Raw genomic sequence first — 18,708 nt, forward strand, 5'->3', positions numbered from 1 at the left:
AGGTTAATTTCGGCCACCGATTCCGTAGTCAAGGGGTAGAACTGCCGACTGTCATCACGACGGTTCTAGGTTCGATCCTCGGCTTGGGAGAGGTGTTAGTCTAGCGGCACTGATGAGTTGTGATACAACGAAACAGGTCTGTATGTCGATGACTAAAATATATTTTATATATATATATATACTAATAGATTCACTAGTTGATATAATAATTAAATGATTGATTTTGCGATCCATACAGATACTGTCAAGAATTGTAAATGTCAACTGAATGAAAGGAATAAATCATAAGATGGTCAACATCATGAACTTTGTAATATAGTTTTTTTATCATTTATTCACAAATATATATATATATATATATATATATATATATATATATATATATATTGCATATTACTTACGGCCAAACATTATCAGATAATCATAGTAATCCGAAAAATCCAAAATAACACAGATTTTGCTTTGTTCTGTGTATATTTTCATTTATTATTGAACTGAAGAGATCACATAAAAAATATTACTTTAATATTAGGAAAGGAAAATATCTTTTTCGGCGTTTCTAGAGACTTTTAAAATATAACTGAAAAAAACTACTCTTTTTTTCGTTGGTTCCAGAAGGTTCCAAAAACTAAGTATTCTAAATTATTGAATTCCGGAACATTCTCCAGCGATTACTATAAATAGAAAATATGCATTTGTAAAACCAGTTATTGAAAGGGGCGCGATGTTGGGGCGACCTACTTGCTAGAATACAACTCCAGCCAAATAACGAGAAATGAATGAAACCTGGTCGTAAATAACTTATGGTATATTGCTAGAACAAAAACCTTATTATCTACCTTAGACCATTCTGTTTACTTTAAATAGGTTTTGTTACATTTTTGTTTACAATAACTTTTTAACTCCATTCTCTGTTACTTTTTACTCTTTTTTATTTATTTATAATATATGTTGCAGTGAATACCTCTAGTCATCACAATAACGTAATATGGATCTTATTGTTTCTTATGATGTATAAAGGAAAATATAAAATCGTATAACATTTCAAAAAAACTTTTCTTCATATTCTGTTGTTTTCTTTATATTCTGTTGTTTTCAGGTAGCGTCTACACAATGTGTTTGCTGATGATTGTTCTGCTGTCTTGAGATTCAGAGATCTAAAGACATGTTTACGAATGAAACCGAGAAGAAGAAAAAGAAGATGATGATGATGATCATCATCATCATCATCAACATCCACGCAATAGTGCTAATGACACTATAAAAATACTGAAGAAAGTGCTTTAATATTTCAAGAGACTTATTCCATTTTATTTAAAGTTAAAACCATCTGCATTATTTGGATTATTCAAACAACTATTTTTATCTGGATTGTTTTTTTTTTTTACAAAACTATTTAATCTCAAACGTTTACCCATCCAATAATTTCTTGTGACCTCCCATGTAGCATTATTGCACCCACTCTCAACTTTCTGTGCTAGACTCTATATTTTTTTCTTTTTTATAAGGTCAGTGCTTGATCAATGCGCAATCATCTATTTATTTTCCTTCAATTTTTATTAGATGCCCTTAAAATACAATCAAGTTCGAAAGCAGGTGATCATTTTATGTTAATTTTATATGTGGAAATGATCCCCTACTCTAGTATAAAATATTGATTTTTTTTTTTTACATCAATTTTTTCAGACTGTTTTAATGTAATCATTTTTTTAAAAAGTTAGAATATTATTTGAAAACTTAGCAGGGAGTTGAGGAATTAATGTAAGGTGCATGGCTTCAGTTTTATCAAAATTTTAATTATTAATTAGGTATATATGTATATATATTAATGGCCTGACAAGACCACAGGGGAGACAACCGAAGCAGCAAAACCGAATCTGTCTGCCAGGACACTATATATACAAATGTAGGCTAATTTGGGCATATTTTATTGGTTTAAAAATATAGGTTTTTTTAATTAATTGTCATAAAATTTTAACAATAGAATAGTATTATTAGTATTATAATCTTCAAAAAGCCTGCAAATTTTCATTTAGTTTCTTCTCACAGAACCAAAGCTATCAGCATTTTAATATTCAATTTGGCTATGAGTATATATATATACTTTGAATTTGTCTTTACATAAGCAGTAATGTATTGCCACACAGTCATGAACATATTTCGGTCTTCTAGTATTTAGTAACTAAAGACCTCTTCAGGCAACAACGCCTATATTCAAAAGTGGAATTCTTAATGAAAAACGAAAATCAACTTTCAGCAAAAGAAGTTTTTTTTGAAGAAACGGGTCAGGGGGTGAAGTTCAGCTGTGCAGAGAACAAGGTTGATTGGGTGTGGATTTATTTATTTATTTATTTATTTTATGTTGGGGTTAGGGAATAGAGTAGGTAGGGTTGGAGGTTAAGGAGTTAAGTTTTGGGGCCAAAGCTGATAAAGATGTTATCTTTAACAAGTGTTTGCTTCGTCTGCCTGCTTCTGGTTGCCAGTCTAAAACTTATGCAATTGGATTTAGCGAATGTGGAACTCGAGGAGATTTGGATGGGCAGGTGTTTATCTGTCGGATATTACATGTGGGTTGTGTTGGAATCGAATTCAATAGGGATTTGTGAGTAATTACCTATTGAGAAAGCCGGTGTGATTTGTACTGCCTACAATTTATTGAGGTTTCCTGTTTTTTATTTAAGAGTTCAACACTCGCTAAATCCAGAACCATACCCTTCCTGGAAAAAACCACACACGTGAAAAATTTTAACAAAAACCAAGACATCAAGGAATGGATTAATAGCAACAAATAGTGTATTTCATCGTTAGTTATAATTGTTTCAAGACTATTCGGACAAATTAAAACATTATGTCGTTGCAAAATTTTCACTAAAACAGCCTTTCGTCGGACTTATAGAATGAAAAACACTTTAACAATAAAACATTATGGAAACCATTTCCCTTATAAGGAAAAGAAAACAAGCAAAAATATTTTACCTATATCTCATCCTTGCAAAGTTTATATATATATATATATATATATATATATATATATATATATATATATATATATAATGAAATTGACTTTCTCTTGTAAATTCAGTCACCGTAGGACTATAAACACAAACACTACATATAATCCCAATATGGCTAGACTTCTTGATCCTTGTTTCCAGAATTAACAGTCTCTTTCCTCTGATTTCAGAATTTCCTAGATTAAATCCAATCTATCCGCAGTCATACTTAGTGCAAGTAGATAGAAAAATCTATTACTTCCTTATCAATCAACTTCATTGGATACATTTTTAACTCAGTTCTTCATTCATTTATTTTTCTTGTTCCATCTATATATATAAAAGCGAAAATGTGTGTGTGTGTGTGTGTGTGTGTGTGTGTGTGTGTGTGCGTTTTTGTGTATGTCTGCAAAAGGGTTTTTTCTTCGGCCTTCTCACGGGGTTCGCTCCTTCTTAAAAGTTTTTATATCACGTCTAAATGATAATATCTACGAGATAACAACGGGGGTCACGTGTGTATTTAATTTGCCCAACTTTGAAAAGCTAAATATTCAACATTTTTCGACCGCCGCGTCTGGATTGGGCTTTTTTTGTGTAATAAAACAAAAAAAAAACTGCCCCGCAGTAAATAAAATACTGCCCCGCAGTCAAAGTTGACCTCATTAAGTCGTCAAATACAGGCACCTGCCAATTCTTAATGCTTAAATAAATTCAAACATCTTTCCTCTACTACTTCTTGCTGGCCCAGTGGTTAGCATCAAACATTTTTTTTCCACACTTTATTTTCCAACTCGCCTCAAGGCTTCGGGTTCAATCCTTCCTACTTACCTACCAAAACTTTTTTTTTAACTCCCCCCCCCCTCCGACACAAACACCCGGGCAAGAAGTCTTCACTTATTCTTTTGTTTTGATTTACCCAAAACCACACCTCAAAACACCCGGGCATCGCCGGGTACTCCCACTAGTGTTATTATATTTCATCAAATATAACTTTCCCTCATGAAATACAGACGGCTCTCTGCTGGCTAGGAACATATCTTTTACAGCATATTGATCGGCTGAGTACAATCCTATTCATGGAATATTCGAAAATTATTGCCGCACGCTAAACAAACATGGCGTTTCATATTCCTCATTCAGTAACATGCTTTCCATCACAATGATTCTCAATTTACCCCCAAAAATATTCTCAATAAATATTTTAATTTTTCACATATAAGCGATTTTCAACCCTACTTGAAACAAACACTCATTCAAATTCTTCCTCTTTTTAATCGTTTGTTATGATTGGCAGAATGAATACATTTTAAATCTAACACTGAAACTTTCTTTTTTTGATTATTATAATAAAAATTGATGGATTTTCCACGGATTGTATAAATTGGTTCTTGTATGATGCACTTCAGAAGCCGGGCGAAGATTGCGCACATGGCATGGGGTTCTGTCAACTAGGACTGACTGCTGACTGATCACCCCAGAGATTCGTCCTCGCTTGAATTTGGTGGTGAACCGGTTTCCAGGTGGTCTCACACAAACTGGATCCCCTACCTCATATTTGGCATGTCTTTTCTGGTTGACTGGCAGTGCAGTATCAATTCCCTTTAGTCTAACACGATATGTGTATATGGCATTGGCCGGTGCTGTTGTAGGTAATTTCCCATCCTTTGGCGTGACGTTATACCAATATGTGGCCTCTGTAATTGTACATTGCTTTCTGGCAGCAATTCTCTTAATGCTACGGTGGATCCTCTCAGCAATTCCATTCCCTGATGGCACATGAGCGCATCGCAGCCATAGTCGGATGCCCCATTCATCTAACAGCTGCCGAACTTGTTGGTTGCAAAAAGCAGCATCGTTATCCATCAAGATCTCTTCCGGCGCACCCCGCTCAAAAAAGATGGATGACAAGATGCGAACAACACTTGCCGAGTCCTGTCTAATCATGTGTGGGTCTACAATCGATAAGAGTTAGAAAGGGTTTACCACTGTGATGGGTAATATCCATTGCCACCCGCTGCCACACCTTCTTGACGTCCAATCGTCCTTTTCGCCATTGCTCTGGTGCAGGATCAATAGACTGACACGCCTCACAGTGCCTGACAATCTGCCTGACATCTGCCTTTGTCACTGCTGGGTCAACACGCCTCGCAAAATACACTGTTCTCTTGACACCTGGATGTCCGCTCTGTGCATGAATCTTTTGTATTTGACATGGGCTAATCGCGCCGATTGCAACTGCACGAGATCGAGCAGTGTGCTTCACACCCATCTTCACGGCACCATACCATCTGTGAGGTACATGGGTTAGTTGGTCGACACGATTACAATGTGATGTTACTAGCGTTACCCCCACTGATAGTCCATACTCAAAGACCAGACTCTTCAGCATATCTAGCCTTTGCTGGATCAACATCTCACTGGCTGCCTTAGTGCGGATTCTTGTCCATCCTGAAAGTGTATCAGACACCCAGTGGTAGACGCAGAGAGAATCCGTGTACAGGTGCAGTTTCTTCGATTGGCATTGCAGTGCGAGATTTATTCCCTTTACAATAGCGTCCACCTCTGTTAAGTGTATGTGCTGAGCATCACTCACGGGTCGCAGCCAGCATGCGTCTTCAAACACATTCCCTCCTTGCTCTAATGTGACTCCCAATGTCAATGAACTAGTGTCGACCCACACATTTACGTGGTCTGCATCAGCACACCATTTTCCACAGGCAGGGTCCTCCTTGTTGATTCTCTCCAGGGTCTCAGTTACCATCAAAGTTAGAAGAGCATCGTCAAGCACATCATCTCAACCTATGGTTACCAAATTCGCTCTGCATTTGATGACACCCACAGCTACACAGAGCCAGCCACAAGCTGATAAGTGTCCAACAAGTTTCCCATACCAGGAAAAAACGGTCCACCTCGTAACAACGTCAGGGATGCTTGTAATCCCACTACTACGCCTCCATCGTCTAATCCCAAATACATGTGCTCCATCCCTCAGACGTTCAGGATTCTTGCACTGCAGACCAAACTGAGCCAATTTTTCCCTGACACACGATGCAGATTTTATTTGATGTACACATCGTCAATGAGACAACACCACATTCACAATGGTCTTCATGATCTGCGGTGCCACATTCAGACCAAAATCGAATCATGTTAGGCAGTATGTCTGACCCCAAAACCACACTGTCTGGAATGGCCACAGTGTCTCATCTACTCGCACCTGCAAATAGGCCTTCCGCAGGTCTAATATTGATACATTGGAGCTCTTCTGGTGCCATTCCCGCACACGTCAGCATCGGCAGTGTAAGCCTCAATGTACTGATTGAGCTCACGATAATCCAGCACTGGTCTTACTTTTGACTTGTTATGCTGGATAACCGCCCTAAGGGTATCAGACCCTTGAACAGACCAAGCTTCTCGGGGTAGGGGATCAGCCATCCATCTCAAATCCACGCCTCAAGCTCTTGCTCGTACTCATCACAAGCCTCGTCAGGTATAGGGTATTCTGCAATGCGATTCTTTAATTCAGTTAGTGCCCTTTCCTCAGTCCACTTCCATGATGCAGTCCAGGCTTGCTGGCTATAGTCATAGCCCACCTTAAAGTCAGGGCGATCAATGTGGATTGCAACACACTCCGGGTTTTTTAAAAAGTGCACGCTCCCATCGCTTTCAATGATTACTTCTCCCAGTGCCTTGATAGCATCGTATCCCAGCAGTACGTCGAACCCCAGTAAATTCCCTTGCGTCACCAACACATTGATTTCCGCAGCCACACCAGAGTCCCTGTGGACCTCCACGGTTCCGGCACCACAGCATGCTTGTGTCTTGCCGCCTATTGTGCTGACTTTAATGTTCCTTTTAGTCCAGGTCTAACACAATCTGGCACTCATGATGGTATGTGAGCAGCCAGAATCGTGAAGAGCTGAGCAGGGCACTCGATTCACGTACAGTTATCGTAGGTTGTGCGTCACTTAGATCTTGTCTGAGGAGCAAGCGGTGCCGACAACCTGCCCCCTGATGCGTTTCCCACACAGTTTTGGGCTGGGTACCCTATGCCGCCACATTGGAAACAGTGCAGTTGCCCCCACCCTTTGTCAGTGCAGCTTCTTGCAAAATTACCACAGCAGTAACATCTTTCATTAGTATCGGGGCTCAGACTGAGAATCTCCCCGGCCTCATTCTGGGCTGCCTTTGTCGCCATCACAACTGGTTCCCACAGGTCCTCCTCATCTCTGATAATAGCCCGGGCACGTTCCATCAAGTGCTCCATAGGCGTTGCGGACACACCGGTAGAGGCTCTCAACAATTGCTTAACATGGGTGGGAAGGCCGGCCACAAATGCATATGCTAATATCCTCCCCGACACTCCATTGTCAAACAACACAGCAAGTTTCTTCAATTCCACAAAGAACATATCCACGGTTTCTCCTGGCATGAGCTTCCTGGAGGCGAATCTTTCATAAGCCATGCAAGGATCCATTGCAAATGCCTTGTACAGCGCATTTTTTATAGCGGTCACATCAGTCTTCTCGGTGGCACTAAGTTACTGATACACACTCAGAGCGCCTCCAGCCAATGTCAGGGGAATCGCAGTATGCACTCTCTTTACCTCACAGAGATTGCAGGTCAACTCGACCCTCTCAACCCAGTCAACGACAGATGTGGACCCATCAAATTCTGGAATTAGTTTCAGATCAAACTTTGAGTCAGTCATTTTCACAGCAATAGCCGGAAATAGCTTGTATCAAATTCAACTTCAATAAACTCGTGACTGTAAACGACACTCTCCCCTCCTCTCCCTCAAGCTTTTTATCCAGTTTTTCATTCTGTCTCATTTGCATGTCTGCCGTCTGTTTTCTCTCGTGATCTCGCAAGACCATAGTTTATAAAACACCATGCGCCATCTTTTTTTCTCTTTTCCCACCCAACACTTCCCTGCGGCAAGTCCACCCCTCCTCCATCATGCCACCACTTGCATACACATCTACACAATGCACAAATTTGCGGACGCTTGCTACTCTGGTGAGTATTACACATTATGAGTGGATGATTAAGTCCCCATAACACCCATCTTCCAAAGCCTTTACTCCGCAAGGGATACTAGCATCTTTTCTTTTTTTGGATTGATAGTTAAACGATCAGTGAATTTTCTTTTTCTTTCCCAATCGACAACGTTCTGAAGCTGCTTGGGGTGGTTCGATGTCGAAAGTGTCATATATTGTCTCAATGATCTCTTCTTTTCCATGTGGTGCATAGTTTGGACCATTCAACAGATGCTTTCTTACCTGATTAAGGTGTATTTTATGCGTGAATTTAGGATCTTGAATAATGTACACCATATGTCGGGTTCTTTTGTCTATTGTGCCTGGTTCTCAGAAAGATGTGCTATTTTTATACATCTTGTAGAAATCTTTTTCTTCTTGGTCACAGCGTTTCCTACGCACAAGAGAGATCTTTAATTTCGTTTGTTTTGGTAACAGTTTTTTGGGTTTTTTTCAAATACAAGTCTTATCTTCTGCTGGGACATAGTCCCTGGTGTGGATAATGATGTTAGGTCTGTTAAAATTAAGTGAGATCCTATACATCTGTAGAAACTGTTGCAGTGTCGTTTCTGTAGTTGTGCTGCATGCTTTTTTAAGTTCTCAGTTCAACGTGTCGACAAAGTGTTTCTCCTGCCTATTTTATTGTGGGTGGTATTGGGGAGTCATGACATAATTAGTATGAAATTCTCATAGAACTCCTTGAAGTGTATGGGCATAAATGAAATCCCATTGGCACTTACTAAACAGTCGACAACTACAAGCCAAGTAAATAATTCATAAAGGAAATTAATAACTATCCCTGTAGTCGGCTCTTACATCTGAGCACTTCTGGTAATTTTGTGTAGCTGTCCACCACAATTAGGAAATACCAATCCTCTAGTAGCGCTGTGAAAGCTATATGAATGTTTTGGGTGATGGCTTAAATGTGATTTGGGGTGCCTTTGCCATCAAAGCACAATGCTTGCATGAGTCAGTGGTGATCACTGTGTAAAAAAAAAAAAAAAAAATATATGTTTTTGATGTTCTTATTATCCAGTATACGTAACTACACATGAGGCTCTTCATTCTGTTTATTCCTGAGTAACCCATATGAAAAAGTCTTTTTCTTTTTTTGTTTCACTAATAATTCATCTTTTTGTGATTTGTGTTTAACTTCATGGAGTGTGGCCGAAAGATTTCTGATAGTATTGCACATCATGATTTTAATTTCACTATCACTAAGGGAGCGATTACCGAGTCCTCAATAGGTACACTATCTTGGGATCAACCATGAAACTCCGTCTGCATCTTTGATCTGCTTAGAGGAGAAGTACTCTAACTTGAAATTGTAATTCAGCAGAATAGTGCTCCACCTCAGCAGTCTGTTCACTGTGTAGACAGGTAATTCTTTCTTTGACCTAACGATGATCAATAGAGGTTCATCGTCGATCTGCAGTATAAAGAATCGTCTGTACAAATATTGGTGGAACTTTGTAACTGCGGAAATAATAGTAAAAGCTTCTGTCTCGATTTATGAATAGTGCTTTTCTGTCGGAAGCAAAGATCTTGATGCATGTGAAATCGGTTTTTTACTTTCGTCCAGCATTTTATGTGTAAGATACAGGCCTTTATTCTGTATGAGCTTGCATCACTAGTGACTATTATATCTAGTTTTGGGTCATAGTGTGTGAGAAATAGATCTGACGTCAGCGTTTTTTTTTTTTTATTATTTTATTGAATGCAACAGAGTTGAAAAAGAAAGATGGAAGAACACCATATGGAAGCAAGAAACTGAAACTGTACAATTGTAAATTTAATAAAAGAAAAAGAAAACGAAAATTATAGTGCTGGCATCAACTGGGACCACACCAAATAGTAGAGAAGGGTTGAGGTAAATGGAAAGATTGCGGAGAGAAAGCACTAATCAGACCTCCGCTTGATGAATGCAAAGAGAACTGTTTTTGTCCGACCCACTAAAAAGTATATAATTGTGAACAACTGTTTTCGAATAATAAGCACCCTTTATTAATCTGAACTGAAATAAGAACAAAAATCGAAAGTTGTAAAATAGAATTTCCATTATAAACAATACACTTAATCTACTTAATTTTTATGTCGCTTTCTACTAAAAGCAATTTTATCTACTTAAAAATCATATGACAATTAGTAACATATTACTACAGTTTTACACAAATCATATTCTTCCACGATCGATTAATACACGATTATTATTTTTGGAAATGTAACTTTAACAAAGGGAAGTAACTCATAGTTGGAATCTTTTTTTTTTTTTTTTTTGTTATTTAAGTGTAACTTGCAATTTTTTCGAAAACTATTTCCATTAATAATTATTTTTTTACTTTACCATTTTTCCTAATTTGGGGATATTTACCTAATTTCAACATGACTGTAGAGAGAAAGTCAAGGTCTGAGTAAGCTTGCGGAACTTTATTTAACAGAGACTTCATGTGCACTAGGCATAATTACATTTTATGCCACTCAGGAAAATCCGAGACCACATGGTTACCATAAGAAAAAAGATTGAATCGAATATCAGGAATGGGTTGCTACTTAAACTGAAAAAAAGAAAACAAAACAAAAATTCAAAGCTGGTAGTTTTAAGTTAAATACTGAGGACTTTGACGAATTCTAGTAGAACGTCGATGATTTAGCACATCAGCATCCTCTGAGCAGTTGTTTGACTGGTAGCAATACCCCTAGAAAGTAAGAATTCTTTTAGTTCATCTGACATGAAAACTGCTCCATGATTAGAGTGTACAAGAGAAGCATTTCCAAATATAAAGAATAGGCTAATCAGGAGATTCCAGACCAGTGGCGGCTGAAACATTGGCACAGAGGAAAGCAAAAGGAAAACAAGATTATTCAGTTGCAAAAATTTTATGGTAATGGTTCATTGAAATCCACACTTATTCTTTCGGATGGTTGGCTTGCTTTTATGAGAGTCTAAGATACCACCCCAAGAAACCTAGGTTTTACTTTGCAACAGACCCAGCAGGCTTTTTTATAACTGTTCTTACATCTGTGAACCCTCAGCGATCTCTAATAGGGATCTCCTTGTCACATACGTGTCTATCCTCGGTCATGGACCCTAATGTGACCTGTGTTCATCCTTCGGGTTGATAGGCCGCTATTTCATTGATCTGTCACACTGGAAATGAATCAATTTCATGCACGCAAAAGAAAGACAGAATCAATTAATTCTATTCTACTGGTTAATTTAAGATAGATGTACAGAATATAACTTATATACAATTGTTCAGATGTTGATTTTGACAAAACTCGACCGAGTCCACATTAGATTTAATTACTCTCAGTTTTGTGCTGGCGATGGTCAGGAAGAGAGAGAGGGGAAGGGGGGACCCTTCGATTAATATTAGATTCGCTCAACTGCCGATTTTGGCACGGGGACTCGCTTATGTATGGAGTGACAGGGTAGGTTCGGTCGCTCTCTAGACTAATCACCAGTAAGTACGTCACCTCAGGGGAATCCCCTATTCTTTGCGTGTGTGCCTGCAGTCTGCCACTTTCTCAGGCTTCAAAAGGTTAAACTCATAACCTTGATTTCTATTACCTATTCTCAAAGTGACATAAGTTGCCAGTTTTCCACCAAACAATAAGATTTATATGCCGGTTTCATAAAAATAATAAAATTTATAACTTAACTCTTCCTTTCAGCAGGGTCGGCTGCTGTTGCCTGGGCATACAATAATACTTAATAAATAAAACACATCTGCCCAGCATTCTCCTGTGTTTCAGGAGTCTCAACCTCCCTCAATGGAGAGCTCTACCGTTCCCGGAGACGGTCACATCACACATCTTCAACAGAATATGGCAGATTCATGCTCCTAACAAAATTTAACATTCTGGTTTCCCCCAGGTGGCATAAGTCTGAGTGCAAGGAGTGTAAACTGTCAGCAGAGGTGGTGTTCCTTTGAACAAATTCGAGACAAGATGTCCGTAGCAGCATTATGTTTCCATTTTGTTTATTGTAGCTAAAACAGGCAAGTTTTATCTTCCATCTCATGATTTTTTTTATTTTTAATTTTGCTCTTGCCTTTGAGGTCAAACATAAAATACTGATTTTTGGTCAATGATCAGCTTAAAATGTTTCACATTAAATTTTGCCATTTTCAGATCGCTTCTACAATTGTATAGGCATCCTTTTCAACTGCAGAGTGCTTTTGCTCAGCAGAGGTTAAAGTTGCTGAGAAGAAGGCGCCAGACCTAGAGTTCTGGGTCAAAGAAGCAGCGATAGATAAAAGAGTTTATGGCTATAAGAGACGATTTAACAATTTCTTTCTTCAAGTATCTGAAAGGCGTCTGTTCGTTCCTTAGTGAGGGGAAGTTGGTAATCCTGGTTAGGGGATGTAATTTCTCCAAGTTTGATATCCACCTGAAATAGTGAAAGAACATTCCCATAGCTCGTTGAAGAGAAGAAAGGAAGGAAAGAAGAAAGTTGACTAAAAAGAATTATGCTCAACAATGATATTACTGTATAGATCGGCCATAATCGATAGCTTGATATTAATGTGCTGACTTAAAGAGACAGCACAATGTCTGAGAGTAGAAGACGAATGAGAACTGCTAGCCATTTCTGACGATATGTTGGCAGTAGACAGATGAGAATGTGGACCAATATTTGACCAATACCAGTCTTTGAAAATATAAGGACTATGATTACCAGGCCATGATGGCAACATACGCGAGGGACGAATGCATCAAGGATTACTTACTCTCAGAACTTGGTGCGATAATCAATACAAGTCTTTTTATTTTATCAGGATGGATGAAATTTTCAGAGCTCTCAGTATCGATGAGTATCTACATAGACTTCCTCTTAATTTTTCTCCATAATCACAAACGAAATAGACTTTCCTAGAAAGCACATCAAAGAACTGAAGTAGCAACAAGAGACTTACCATAGTTTATAGCAGCTGCCATCGGTGATCTGCAAACTCGTGCAAAATACCCAGTCTTTTAACAGTTCCTACAGATTGAAATTTTGGTAGAACATCTCACCCAGTTATGTTTCGGATTTCCACATAAGAACATTTCAGTCCAGAGTTGGCCACTACTGCAAGTTGCTCAGTGCCCACTATTTCCTCTGTTTTTGTTAGGGACACAGAGGCAGTCGGGGAGTCCAATTTGGTGTATGAAGTTAACTGTCTCTGGACTGTTTCTAGTGTGAGAGCCTGAACATATGTCATGCATAAGTCAAGTGTTTTGTTTTCAAGGAGCCTCTATCTGATGTGGAACGACGAAATCCTATTTATAAATGCATCCTTGATGCATTCGTCCCTCGCCTATGTTGCCATCATGGCCTGGTAATCATAGTCCTTATATTTTCAAAGACTGGTATTGGTCAAATATTGGTCCACATTCTCATCTGTCTACTGCCAACATATCGTCAGAAAATGCTATCTTTTGGCTGGACAAAAACCTCTTCGAGAATGTTAATAGTGCTTGATAATCGTTCACGTCCTAAATGGGTTTGTAAATAGTCAGAGAAACGAGATTGATTAATAGAGTTTAAACTCGTCCAAGGGCTCATAATTTATAACTGTCTGCAGAAAGGCATTAAAAGAGTTTTTCCAATGACACCACGTGTTGGAAGCATTTGATTTCATGGAGTACAAATCCAGTCAATTGTATTGTAGGTATTTCTCTATTTTCTTAGTTAAATAAATTGTAGAGAGAAAGTCGAAGTCTGAGTAAACTTGAGAAGCTTTATTTAACTAAGAACATTGCAGGGACTTCAAGCGCACTGGCCATAATTAAAAAAGAAGGAAAAGCTTTGAATAATGTTCAAGGGAAGTAATTCACTTTCACAGAGCTGTAGAGCTGTCATTCTAACATTAAATAACAGATTTATTAATTATCTTTGTTAGTAGTTTTGTATAAGTAGGTTAATCATGGAAAGTGTTCCTGTGTGGAGATGTAGATTAAAGATTAGACATTAAATGTTGAAAGAGAAAAGTGTTGATGTTTGTGTGTTGAAGTTATGGTTCATAGCCATGATGGATTATTTGTCTCCTAAAAGTTAATTGTAGAAACGTGCGTCCATGTTTATGGACAGGTATAAAAGATTAGAGACAAAATTGTCAGAAGACAATTGTTCATTTATGTACCATATTGAAGTCTGGTTGCCATGCTGGATTCATTGTTTCTCTGTCTTAGTTGAACCCCAGGCCCAAAGGTCGGATAAGTTCCGTTGAGTCCCAAGAGAGAAGTTGGGGCGACTGGTCCATGCTATATGGAATTGTTGTCAATCCAAGATCCAGGAAGAAAGAGTAGAGAGAGAGCTGCCGGTCCAATCTTTCATAAACTCAGTCACGTGATGTGAGAACTTCTGATTGGACGTGTCAGAAAGAAAGTATATCAAAATCTCGAGCCACGAGAATTCGCTCCTGCTAGTGTTTTTTGCAATCCCGTCTGCTACAGAGCGCTTTTTCAGCACAATAACAATTAAGTAGATACCATTGGTTTTAATTGAAATTAAATATTTCGATTTTTGAACTTTTTTTTTGGACGAGTACCTATAATTTATATATGTGCTTACAGTGTGTATGAATACATTTCTAAATTAGCTGGAAAAAGAGAGTCACTCTTTCTTTAGATGGTTACAGAGAAATTAAAAACTATTAGTGAATGGGTTGAATCAACATACAGTTAGAGAAGGAGAGAGAAACAGTTTGAGGGTTTGTTTGTTTTTGTTTTTGCTTTTTTCAGTTTTTAATTTGAAAACAAAATTTTGGTGCTTATTCAAATTGGCACTTATGGCTATAAACAAAAATGAAGAAAAACTTTTATCGTGTGCCTACTTGTCACGGAATGAAGATGGAATATTCCAGAAATCACAAAAATTGATCAAGTAGTTTCTTTTTATTTTTGAAAAACAAATTTGCCATTTTTTACCGATAAGTGAAGACTGAATCTATTTTGATATTCTTCAAATTTTGTTTTTAACTTATACAAAATAACCCTTCTAAAAATAATGTGTTCATTATTTGAAAATTTTATTCTCTGAAAAATATTTTTTTTTAAATATATAAACTACACGTTATGTTTATAAATGACTGTTTTAGTTTTAAACCACATGTTTTGATTGTCTTTGCGACATTATCCTTCCCAAAAAAATTGAAATGAAAGTCGGTTGTCTGTCTTGGATTCCTTAATGACAGGAGTGTCAGAAGTCGACATTAAAAAAGGAATGATTAATTAGACTCGCTATCTTTCGAAGCTTATAACAATATGAATAATGTAATTTAAACCCTATTTTTTTTTCAATAAAAGGAGCAAAAAACAAACTTTAAAATAATAAAAGGTTTTATCAAAAAATTTACAATAGATTTTTTTAAATCGGTTTTCTTTAAAAAAGATTTCACAAAATTTAATGAATTTTAACTTAATCTAAATATAATAAATATATATAAATTCAAAAAATCACTTACCTATATAAAATACTAATCAATGGATGCTTCCATTCTTCATTTATGAGAATTTGTCCATATTTATATTTTATACTCCATGTATTTTTTAAATAAAAGAATTTTTTAAGCAACGATTTAAAAAAAAAACGCCATTATATAAGCATTAACTGGAGTTAGAAAGCCGGTGTTTCTTGTGGTTCTTCCTGTTTTGAAATATGGGTCACCGTAGTTGTGAAAAATATGGGTCACCGTAGTTGTAAAAAATATGGGTCACCGTAGTTGTGAAAAATATGGGTCACCGTAGTTGTAAAAAATATGGGTCACCGTAGTTGTGAAAAATATGGGTCACCGTAGTTGTAAAAAATATGGGTCACCGTAGTTGTAAAAAATATGGGTCACCGTAGTTGTAAAAAATATGGGTCACCGTAGTTGTGAAAAATATGGGTCACCGTAGTTGTGAAAAATATGGGTCACCGTAGTTATGTAAAATATGGGTCACCGTAGTTGTGAAAAATATGGGTCACCGTAGTTGTGAAAAATATGGGTCACCGTAGTTGTGAAAAATATGGGTCACCGTAGTTATGTAAAATATGGGTCACCGTAGTTGTGAAAAATATGGGTCACCGTAGTTGTAAAAAATATGGGTCACCGTAGTTGAAAATGATCACATTTTACTTATCAGTTTTTGCCTTAAATAAAAACCACTCGACGAAATTTCGATTTCTTTTTTCTTCTCTCAAAGAAATAAAATGAGTTTTTTATTTAATATATTTTATTTCTTCTTTATGGAGTGAATTTTTTTAAATATTTAAAAAAAAAAAAAAAGAACATAGAAAAATTATCGTAATTGTACGAAATTTTCTGGACAATATAACAAGATTATAAGGTTTCATTTAAAAAAAAACAAAAATCATTCAATGGGGTTTTAAAAATAAAAGGTTTTAAACTTTGGACTTTACAGGTAAATTTGAAAATAACTATTCTTTTTTTGTTTTAAATTAGCTTATTTTATTTATTGATCTTTTATCTTCAATTTCTGATATATAAATCTGAGGTGAGAAAATTAATTAGTTTCATTTTAATAGACATTTCAAAATGGGGGGGGGGTGAATTTAAAAAAAAACGATTGTCTAGAATATTATATTCGGTTTATTGGAAAGTGTATAAAATTTCACATTGAACCTGAAAATATCGTAAAAATTTAACCAATAGAAAATTTTTGATAGATTTTTAAAGTGAAAAAATTGAAAAATATTTAACTCGTAAAACTCAATGTATTTCATTACGTAAAAAAAAAAATGGCTGCATGAACGCGCGCAGGCACTTTGTAAACACTGTTTTGTTTTGTTTTGTTTTTTAAATAAAAAATAATATTTCTATTATTTTTTAAACAACTTTAATACTTTATTTTGGAAGTATATTCCATAAAGAAAATAAACAACCCACTTTAAAAAGAGAAATTACGAGTTTTTTTTTTTTTTGTTTTGTTTTTTTAATCGCAGTTTTGTGTTAAGGGTGTCCAAATTCCCAAAAAAAATTCTGACACGCCTACCGCTGTTTCGGACGTGTATAATATTGAAAATTCAAAATTTTTTTTTTTTTTTTTTTTTTTTACCTTAACGACCGCAAAATCTAATGGGGCGGGCGAACGTAAAATCGTCTCTTTCTAAACGATTTGAACATCTGTGTATGCGTGAACGAACCATTCATCTCCTGGATACGTTAAATATAAAAATTTGAAACATCATGTTATGACCATAGCCGAATTATGTATATATCTTTTTAATATAATTGCTTGATACTTTTTTCCAATTCATAGCAGTGAGTAGATATCAGTCGATTTTTTTTTTTTTTTTTTTTTTTTTTTTTACAAACTGATAAAAATAATTAAATTAAAACAAAGTTGCTCTTTCGTTTGTTTGTTTTTTCTTTAAATAACACGATACGTTTATTTTGGTTTTAAAAAAAATATTTCTATTTGTTTTTTTTTGTTTTTTGTTTTTTTTTTTGTTTTGTTTTTTTAATTGAATTCATTCCAGTTTGTTTTAAGCTAGCTTCTTATCTTTGTATCCAGACTGCCAAAGAATCGGGTGGGGAAGTGGTTAGGTACATCTTTTTTAGGGAGACGTAAAAAAAAAAATTGAAATTTATGGACTGTGCTGAGAAAACCACCCACAAAGTAACACGGCCATTACAATGGACCATAACGAGAAATCTTTCTAGACTGAGGCAGTATTTAAGAAATTCGCCTAAAGTGATATATAGTCATCAAAAAGTTCTCAATATCCTTAGACTACCTTTTTATCTCTGCATCTAGACTGCCAAAGAATCTGGTGGGGGAAGTGGTCAGGTACTTCTTTTTTAGGGCGATTACATTTTCGGATTTTGATCCCTTTTTTTGACTAGGATCTTTTGTTTTTGAAACTGTTACATTAAAGTACAGTTATCAAATGACCCTCCCTCCATATACTTGGATAGGGGTGACAGCATTGACGCTGCCCATGATGAAGTTGGCATATAGTAATGAAAAAGTGTTCAATATCCTTAGTATAGCAGGTGTGTCCAAGCGGAACTTTATTTCTTTTATTTATTGTTTGTGGACCTGTGTACCACCGGGTATCCTGCTAGTCTATTATATAAATTTCAGTTGTGTGTGTGTGTGTGTGTGTGTGTGTGTGTGTGTGTGTGTGTGTGTGTGTGTGTGTGTGTGTGTGTGTTTACAGCTAAAAGTAAAAAACTACAAAACGGACCACCATAATTATGGTATTGTCGGAACCGTCGATCCTTCAAATAATATCCAAAATCCAGAAAAAATATTAATTTTCTTTACCTTAGCGACTGCAGAATATGATGAATGGCGATCACATAAAATCATCTATTTCTAAACGATTTCAACATGTGCGCATGAGTGAACCGTTCATATCTGGAATATGTTAAATACATAAATTTGCAATGTCACTGGTGCTATGCTAGGCATTAGATGATCTTAAGGGAGTTAGTTACCTTTCAGGTTTCTTTATCACCATAAAAATCCAGATCAGCTCATGTGTGTTTGAAGCTTTAAGTATAGCTGCAGTAATTAACCAGTACAGTTGTAGCATACGTCCTGGCTTGGCTAGAGTATAGATGACAGTTGCATCTTTAGAAATGTACTAAGAACAATGCGGACAATTTTTTAAACTCATATTCATTGGGCAAACTGCAACGTAAAGAGTTACTGTGAATTAGTGGCTATGCCTACAGGAA

General features: G+C 36.5%; 1 protein-coding gene across 4 annotated transcripts in view; it reads left to right on the plus strand.

Annotated features, from left to right (window-relative positions):
* Window positions 1–18,708, plus strand: part of LOC145242541 (monocarboxylate transporter 14-like) — a 97,474-nt gene that overhangs the window by 60,026 nt on the left and 18,740 nt on the right. Inside the window, exon 7 of one of the 4 annotated variants that reach the window (XM_080105626.1) lies at window positions 1,100–17,368. The exons of the other annotated variants lie outside the window; for them this stretch is intronic. Coding sequence (XP_079961752.1) covers window positions 1,100–1,146 — 47 coding nt within the window. The 3' untranslated portion in view covers window positions 1,147–17,368. Of the gene's footprint in view, window positions 1–1,099; window positions 17,369–18,708 lie in introns of those variants that run through there. 4 annotated transcript variants of the gene reach the window in all.

This window comes from Euprymna scolopes, chromosome 21 (assembly GCF_053919585.1).
Source record: "Euprymna scolopes isolate OS-2025 chromosome 21, ASM5391958v1, whole genome shotgun sequence".
NCBI classification, from domain to species: Eukaryota; Metazoa; Mollusca; class Cephalopoda; order Sepiida; family Sepiolidae; genus Euprymna; species Euprymna scolopes.